This window comes from Nicotiana tomentosiformis, chromosome 7, assembly GCF_000390325.3.
Source record: "Nicotiana tomentosiformis chromosome 7, ASM39032v3, whole genome shotgun sequence".
In the NCBI taxonomy this organism is placed as follows: Eukaryota; Viridiplantae; Streptophyta; class Magnoliopsida; order Solanales; family Solanaceae; genus Nicotiana; species Nicotiana tomentosiformis.
The window spans coordinates 66940807-66950408 of NC_090818.1; the positions used below are offsets into that span (position 1 = coordinate 66940807).

The window sequence follows — 9602 nt, forward strand, 5'->3', positions numbered from 1 at the left end:
AAGTCGGGAATTAATCTGAAAAACTGGATCATAGATGACGCTGCTGAAGCACAAGTCAAGTATAGGAGGTTACACAAAAGGGTCTTCGAGTCTGAAGCTAGGCATCTAGAATAGCACAAAGTGGATATGGAAGCAATCAACGAATGGAGGGAAACCTCCAATAAATCAACCGAAAGATTAGAATATTTGGAGCAAGGGTTGATGGATCTTGAGGGAAAGATGAGAAAGAGGCTTTCAGATTGTCAGAACACGGATGGCAATGAAGGGGGCGTCTAGCAAAGGCTTACCTATTGTTGGATATGCGCAACCTGGGGAATCTGATTGATGGAGTCAAGAGAGCCAAGCATGGGAAAGGTCCTTATGGGACCAAGTAGATTAGGAAATGATGTTCTTTACTGCTTTTTAGCTTAGTTTTAGATTTCAATTGTAATAAGGCAAATGCCATTAGTAACTTTCTTATTATTGCCGTTTTAGTAAGGATTTGATTCATTTCTGCATTAATGAAATGACACAATTATTGGCATCAATTTTCTCCAAGTCTACGTGTCGATTAGGTCTACCTCGGGCACAACGAGGTCCCCAAAATTAGGACGCGAATCTCTTTTTGCAAAGCATGTTCAATATTGCAAGCATTCTTTCAATATCCCTTACTGACTTGGCTACCTTTTGTTTTTCTTTCTTTTGATTATTCCCATTCCCCAAGGTTGGTTCGTGCATATTGGCATCATCCACATATCATACTAGATCCATAGGTCCTCCACCTCCACTTCCACCAAGTGAACCTAAAGGCAAAAGCAAAGAAAAAGGAAAAATGGAGACGATTTAAGCGGTATCAGAAAGGACAATGCAGAGAACGTTGAAACTTCGGACGGTCGGAGTACTCCAGCACAAAATGAATTGGTCCTACGTCTGGAACAGAAAATATTGGAGCTACAAGGGGAACTTGAGCAGGTCCGGAACTTGGCAAACCTTTCCCTCACCCTAAACGTTCCTGATATCAACCAACAAAACACAAACGCCCAAAACCCGACACCTCCCCAAAACACACAGAATCAAAACCCACCACCAAATCCTCCCGCACCACATCAATACGCCACACCTCCTCAGAACCACAAACCTCCACCGGTACCTACTCCGCAATAACACCATCACCATCCAACTCAATACCCATAAACAACCACATACTATACCCCTCAAAATGCACCACAGCCTACTCCTGATCCACAAAACTCAACCAATGATCACCATTACGCCCAGATTCTCGGAGTCCCCCAAAACAATCCCATATATGTGGATACGTTACCCCACACCCCACAACAAGCCCTATATATATAGCAGAATCCACCGAGAAGGACCTGCTCATCAAGAACATGGCGGAAGAATCCAAGAAGCTCACTAGTAGAGTTCAGAGTGTCGAAGATGGCAAGGGCATTGATGGTTTGAATTATGAGGACCTATGCATACAACTGGATGTAGAATTGCCGGAGGGTTACAAACCTCCCAAGTTCGAAATGTTCGATGGAATTGGTGACCGAAAGTGCATCTAAGAACATATTCTGACATGTTGGTAGGAGTTGGCAAAGATGAACGAATCCGTATGAAGCTATTCATGAGGAGCCTCACTGGAGATGCTTTGTCTTGGTACATCAGTCAGATCCCAAAGAAGTAGGTTAATTGGGTCAGCATGATGTCGTATTTCATGGATCGATTCAGGTTCAACACAGAAAATGCACCAGATGTTTTCTACATTCAAAATCTCAAGAAGAAACCAACGGAAACCTTCAGCGAGTATGCTACTCGATGGAGGTCTGAAGCTATGAAGGTAAGACCGGCACTTGAAGAAGAACAGATGAATAAGTTCTTCGTCAAAGCTCAAGACCCGCAATACTATGAAAGGTTGATGGTTATTGAAAACCATAAGTTCTCTGACATCATCAAGCTGGGAGAGAGAATAGAAGAAGGGATCAATAGCGGAATGGTGACGAATTTCAAAGCACTCCAGGACACAAATAAAGCTTTCCAGTCTGGAGGTATCTCTAAGAAGAAAGAAGTGGGTACAGTAATGGTAGCCCAAGGTCCGAAGTCTTCTCTCACATACAAAACACCTCCACCTGCATACCAGCCTTCACCCCCTAGATACCAACAACCTGTTGCCAGCTACCACACTTATAATACCCAACCCACATATTACCACTCACCACCACCAGCTCGCCAGAATTATCAAAAACCAAGGCCAAATTTCGACCGCAAACCACCCAGACAATACACTCTGATTCCTAAATCCATAGACCAACTCTACGAGAGACTGAAGGCTGCCGATTATGTCACTCCCATTCCCACTGTTGCTATGGAAAACTCTTCTCAGTGGATTAACCCAAACAAGACATGTGCCTATCACTCAGGCATGAAGGGTCACACCATTGAGGAATGTCGCACTCTGAAGGACAAGATCGAGACATTAATTGACACTAAAGTCATACAGGCAAAGGAGACTGCACCTAATGTTCGTAACAATCCTCTCCCAGATCATAGAGGTGATGGAGTAAATGTGATAGAGACCGATAAAGAATGGGATCTGGAAGGGTCAATTGGACTCATTCAGGAGGGGCATGATCCTAAAACATCTCCAGTCACCCTCATACCCATTATAGTGAAAACCCAGGTACCAATTGAAGTTGAAGTAGGCGCACCAATGCCATTTGAAGTTGAGGTAACCACGCCCTTCACTGTGATGGTAGCACCTACTCCATCTTACCAGTCTAAAGCTATACCATAGGATTATGTTGCGAAGGCAAGAAGGAAAGGAAAAGTAAAAATGGAAGAAACAGGTGCAGTACAAGGCATGACTAGAACCGGTAGAGTTTATACACCCGAGCATTTGGGAGGAACAAACAAAGAAGCTACGTCTAAGCCACTTGTCGTCGAGACCGGCCATGACGACCTTTGGAGAAAGGTGCAAGCAAGAGAATACTCTGCGATTGACCATTTGAACAAAACTCCTACTTAGATATCCATTTTATCATTGCTGCAAAATTCAGAGACACACAGGAACTCCCTGATGAAGGTGCTGAGTGAAGCCTATGTACCCACCAATATCACCAGTGGGGAAATGGCCAACATGGTCGGGCAGGTGTTGGAAAGCCACAAAATTACTTCTCATAAAGACGAGCTGCCACCGGAAGGACCTAGTCACAACAGGGAACTACATATTATAGTACAACTTGAGGACAAATTCATCGCCAGGGTCTTGATAGATGGGGGTTCAAGTCTCAACATATGTCCGCTGACTACTCTGAAGAGGCTGGGTAAAGGTCTGCATGAGATACGGGCAAGAAGTATGAATGTGAAGGCATTTGATGGATCTTAGAGGGCCACAATTGGAGAAATCAACCTCAGCCTACAGATGGTCCCAACCTGGTTTGATGTTGAGTTTCAAGTGCTGGATATATCTACTACCTACATTCTACTGTTGGGACAACCCTGGATACATGCCGCTAGGGCCGTAACTTCTACTCTGCATCAGGTTATGAAGTTTGAATGGAATCATCAGGAAGTGATCATCCATGGAGACGGGATTAATCCCATCTATACCAATCAGACTGTTCCAGTCATTGAGAATAGTAGGAAGCTGGGTGGAGAAACATACCATCGCATTGAGCGCGTCAACGCAATTGAAAGCACAAATGGTGGAGCAACAATATAAAAAGTATATTGCTATGGACATTGTACGAGCCTGGCAAGGGTCTCGGCAAGAATCTCCAAGGGATCACCAAACCGATACAGTTGAAGCGTCATGGTACAACTTTTGGGATTGGGTATGAATAGACTTGGCAAGAGTATCAGGATTGGTCGCCACCATGGCGTGGTCCTTATTATCCACTGGAATAACCAGTACCACATTTACACCAGACATTTCATCAAGCCGACATGATGTGGGGGTCTGAAGAAGATGAAGCTCTAGCTGGCATAAGGAAGCTATTTATAGATGATGAAGACATGGACTACAGTTTGATAGTTAAGGAGGAGGAGGAGGAAGACCTTACTATTTAGACCATGGAGAAAGGAGCTGTTCTCAAGAACTGGACTGCTGCACCATGCCGGGCATGTCGAGTTCCTGGGTAGCCTGGAAATTAGCATCAATTATTTTTAAAGCAATTTTATGAGCATCTAAGACATTTTCAGTATTTTGTTCTGAACATATTTTGTTTTGAAATAATTGCTCGAGTCATCGAGCCATACTTGTTTGACGTTTTCAAGATTTATTTAATGCATTGTTATTTTAGTATTTATTATTATTCTTTATATTTTTTCTCTACAGCATTATTATTACCTATCCCGATGAACCTACGACTGTGACATGTAATGAGACAACGCAACATAAGGATAGTGATCCAGAGGATCTGGAAGAGGATGTAATACCTGAGGAAATTGTCAGAGAAGTGGAAAATTTTGAAAACAAGCCTAAGTCTAATTTGGATGAGACCGAGACGGTTAACTTAAGGGATTCCACAACAGTCAAGAAAACCTGTATAAGCATTCACCTATCACCGTCAGAGAAGAAAGAGTACATCCAGTTCCTAAAGGAGTATGAAGATATCTTTGCATGGTCCTACGATGATATGATTGGTCTGAGCACATCCATAGTGGCTCACAAGTTACCCACCGATCCCATGTGTCCACCAGTGAAACAGAAGCTCAGAAAATTCAAGCCAGATATGAGTTTGAAGATAAAAGAGGAAGTCACTAAGAAAATCAAAGCCAAAGTTCTCAGAGTGGTTGAATATCCGACTTGGTTAGCCAACATCGTGCCGGTTCCGAAGAAGGATGGGAAGGTCAGAGTATGTGTCGATTATCGGGATCTAAATAGAGCAAGTCCCAAAGATGATTTTCCGTTGCCCAATATACACATACTAATTGACAACTATGCCAAGCATGAACTCCAGTCTTTTGTGGATTGCTTCGCAGGGTATCATCAGATTTGGATGGATGAAGAGAATGCTGAAAAGACAGCCTTTATCACACCATGGGGGATGTACTGCTATAAAATGATGTCATTTGGCCTAACGAATGCTGGAGCCACTTACATGAGAGCCATGATAACCATTTTCCACGACATGATACACAAGGAAATAGAGGTGTACGTGGATTACGTCATCATCAAATCCAAGAGAAGCACAGATCATATAGCAGACTTGAGAAAATTCTTTAATCAGTTTCGAAGGTACAATCTGAAACTGAATCCTGCAAAATGTGCCTTCGGAGTCCCTGCCGAAAAATTGCTAGGATTCATCGTCAGCCGCCAAGGGATTGAATTGGACCCGTCAAAGGTCAAAGCCATCCAAGACTTGCCACCTCCAAAGAACAAGAAAGATATGATGAGTTTCTTAGGGCGTCTCAACTATATCATCCGTTTCATAGCACAATCAACTGTGATCTGTGAACAAATTTTCAAAATGTTGAAGAAAGATACCGCAACGAGCTGGACTAAAGAATGCGAGAAAGCCTTTGATAAAATCAAGGAGTATTTATCTAAACTACCTGTTCTGGTCCCATCGGAACTAGGGAGACCTTTTCTGCTTTATTTGTCCGTACTAGATGGGGCTTTTGGTTCTGTTCTGGGACAACACGATGAGACGGGAAGAAAGGAGCAGGCCATATATTATCTGAGTAAAAAATTCACACCCTATGAAGTACAATACTCTTTGCTGGAGCGCACCTGCTGCGCTTTGACATGGATAGCTGAAAAGTTAAGGCACTAATTCTGTGCTTATACCACATATCTCATATCATGAATGGATCCGTTGAAATATATCTTCCTGAAACCCATACCTACCGGAAAGTTAGCGAAATGGAAAATATTGCTGAGTGAGTTCGACATCATCTATATAACTCAGAAGGCAGTCGAAGGGCAAGCATTGGCAGATCATTTGGCAGAAAATCCTGTAGACGGAGAATACGAACCATTGAAAACGTATTTTCCCGACGAGGAAGTATCATTTGTGGGAGAAGACATCACTGAAGCATACGATGGTTGGAGGATGTTCTTCGACGGAGTCGCAAACTTCAAAGGAGTAGGTATTGGAGCTGTCTTAGTATCAGAAACCGGCCAACACTATCCGGTATCCGCTAAACTCAGGTTTCAATGTACCAACAATATGGCAGAATATGAGACTAGCATCTTGGGACTCAGGTTGGCCATTGACATGAACATTCAGGAGTTGCTGGTGATTGGAGATTCCGATCTCTTGGTACATTAGGTTTCAGGAGAGTGGGCCACGAAGAACACTGAGATATTACCATATCTGTACTGTGTGCATAAGCTGATCAAGAGGTTCATGAAGATAGAATTCAAACATGTTCCGAGGATTCAAAATGAGTTTGCAGATGCATTGGCCACTCTATCTTCCATGATACAACACCCAGATAAGAATTTCATCGACCCTATCCCAATTGGAATTCATAAGCAACCAACTTATTGTGCTCATATTGAAGAAGAAAGTGATGGAAATCCATGGTTCCATGACATCAAAGAATACTTGTCAAAAGGGGAATATTCGGAGCACGCAACTCATGCTCAGAAACGCACACTCTGAAGGTTATCCAACCACTTCTTTCAAAGCAGAGGGATTCTGTACAGAAGGACTCCATACCTGGGGTTATTACGGTGTGTTGATGCCAAGGAAGCACCCATATTGCTCGAGGAAATACATGCCGGAACTTGCAGGCCGCACATGAATGGTTTTGTCTTAGCCAAGAAAATACTAAGAGCAGGGTATTTCTTGATGACCATGGTGACAGTCTGTATCAAGTATGTTCAAAAGTGTCACCAATGCCAGATACATGCTGAAATGATACGAGTGTCACCCAATGAACTCAATGCAACAAGTGCACCATGGCCTTTCTCCGCCTGGGGTATGGATGTCATCGGTCCAATCGAACCTGCTGCTTCAAATGGGCATAAATTTATTCTAGTGGCTATAGACTATTTCACAAAATGGGTTGAAGCTGCATCTTATAAAGCTGCAACTAAGAAGGTCGTTGCAGACTTTGTTCGGGATCGCATTGTTTGCCGGTTCGGGGTTCCAGAGTCAATCATCACCGGCAACGCCGCCAATCTTAACAGTGATTTAATGAAGGTTATGTGTGAAACTTTCAAGATCAAGCATAATAATTCCATAACATATAAGCCGCAAATGAATGGAGCTGTAGAAGCCGCCAACAAGAACATCAAGAAGATATTAAGGAAGATGGTAGATAATTACAAATAATGGCACGAGAAGCTATCGTTTGCTTTGCTTGGATATCGTACAATGATTCGCACATCAACTGGGGCAACTCTTTATTTATTAGTTTACGGTACTGAAGCGGTTATCCCTGCCGAAATAGAAATCCCTTCTCTGAGAATCATACAAGAAGCCGAGCACAGTGACGCAGAATGGGTACAGAGCCGATATGAGCAACTGACCCTCATTGATGGAAAACGAATGAGTGCAGTATGTCATGGTCAACTCTACCAAAATAGAATGGCAAGAGCTTTCAACAAAAAGGTCAGGCCAAGGCATATCACACCGGGGCAATTAGTGCTAGAGCAAATTTTCCCGCATCAAGATGAATCTAAAGGGAATTTTCACCAAATTGGCAAGGTCCCTACATGGTTCATCGAGTACTAACAGGAGGGGCACTTATACTTGCAGAAATGGATGGAGAAATTCGTCCAAAACCTATCAACTCGGACGCAGTCAAGAGATACTATGTTTAGGATTGTTTACATTTCTTTATTTGATGTAACTGAACTACACTTGACCTGATTCCCATTTAAGAGGGGATACGTAGGCAACCCTGTGGGTTCGGTCACATCTTAATAAAATCTTCATTTTGCCATGATCAGAAAATCGGGGTAGAATTTTGAGGAGGACCCTCAAAATTCTAAAGCAAGTTTAGCCGACATCGTCATACATGGAACAACCAAAGTATTGCATTTAAACTGGGGGATCAAGGAGGTCGCAATGTCTCTAAAATATGTCACAGTCACTAGTTCATCTAAATTATTTGAAATCGCATACTACTACATTTCAAATAACTATATTTATCAAATGCATGCATATATTTCGAAAGCTTTATTTCTACGACAACCAGATGCTACCCAGGGTAACTCAAACAGGACCTCAAGACAGGAGCAAAGGAAAAACAGAAGACAAAAGCGCAAACCAACCTTCCCCCATGGAACTCATAATTTTTCTTTGGATGAAGGCACAATAAGACAACTATATCTGCAGACACATCAAGTCACTGCCTTCAAAACAACAAATTATCTAGCGCAAACATCTCCAGCTAAGAAATACTTTTCTTTCTCACTATCACTCATCATGAGGCTAAGCATTGCCTCCCTAATTGCATAAGGCTAAGCACTGCCTTACCCTGCATGAGACTAAACATTGTCTCCCTGATTGCATGAGACTAAGCATTTCCTCCCTAATTGCATAAGGCTAAGCACTGCCTTACCCTGCATGAGACTAAGAATTGTCTCCCTGATTGCATGAGGCTAAGCATTGCCTCCCTAATTGCATAAGGCTAAGCACTGCCTTTCCCTGCATGAGAGTAAGCATTGTCTCCTCTTTGCATGAGGCTAAGCACTGCCTCCATAATTGCATAAGGCTAAGCGTCGCCTTTCCCCGCATGATACTAAGCATTGTCTCCTCTTCCTGCATGAGGCTAAGCACCGCCTCCCTTATTTGCATGAGACTAACCATTGTCTCTTCTTCCTGCATGAGGCTAAGCACTGCCTCTCTAATTCAATAAGGCCAAGCACTACCTTTCCTTGCACAAGACTAAGCATTGTCTTCCCTTTTGGCATAAGGCTAAGCACTGCCTTTTCCTTGCATAAGATTAAATACTATCTCCACTATGCTACCTAAGACCTAGCTCTATCTCTTTGTTCACCTAGGGCTAAGCGTTGACCTCATCTCACACAAGACTAAGCCTTGTCTTGTCCCGTCCCCGCATACAACCAAGCATCACCTATTTCTTTTATCAAATGATCGATATTGCCATATCTCTGCATCTCATAGGATGAAACATCGCCATTTTGTCCGAAGGCGTCATATCCGAAGGCACCATCCTCATAGCCCGAAAATACCATTCCATGGCCTGAGGATCTCTCGAAACTGCACATCATTATTCAAAGGCGTCATAGTCTAGAGGCACCATCCTCATGGCCCGAGGACACCATTTCATGGCCTGCGAATCCCTTGTCATATGCTTCATGTCCCAGGACATCATGGTCTAAGGACATCATCCTCCTCGTCCAAAGACAACCTTCATGGTCCAAAGGGAATTTGCATCATGTTTAAATTTTTGCAATAACACATATATATTCGCATGCACCGTGTTTTATGTTTTGCAGGTAACTCGGGAGTAACTGTTCTGCAAACGAGAGAAATCTTTGCTCCGGTTTCCGTTCACATCCTTCAATTGCTTCAAATGTAACCGATTACCAGTAATTGACTACCTTTTACTCTACGACCGTTCGAACATTTGCCTCATACACTCGTAACATCCAAAATTTGCATTCATGACCCCATTAAAATTGCCCGTTACTTATA

The 9602-nt window shown here is 42.9% G+C and overlaps 2 protein-coding genes across 2 annotated transcripts; both read left to right on the forward strand.

Moving 5' to 3' along the window:
• The first annotated feature begins 1370 nt into the window (after nucleotides 1-1370).
• Nucleotides 1371-3367, forward strand: LOC138895728 (uncharacterized). Its single transcript, XM_070180450.1, has 4 exons — nucleotides 1371-1527; nucleotides 1572-1641; nucleotides 1714-2710; nucleotides 3008-3367. The coding sequence occupies exons 1-4, from the start codon at nucleotides 1371-1373 to the stop codon at nucleotides 3365-3367; spliced, it is 1584 nt and encodes a 527-aa protein (XP_070036551.1).
• A 2425-nt stretch (nucleotides 3368-5792) lies between these two features.
• On the forward strand, nucleotides 5793-6593 carry LOC117273480 (uncharacterized). Its single transcript, XM_070180451.1, has 2 exons — nucleotides 5793-6248; nucleotides 6321-6593. The coding sequence occupies exons 1-2, from the start codon at nucleotides 5793-5795 to the stop codon at nucleotides 6591-6593; spliced, it is 729 nt and encodes a 242-aa protein (XP_070036552.1).
• The last annotated feature ends 3009 nt before the right edge of the window (nucleotides 6594-9602 follow it).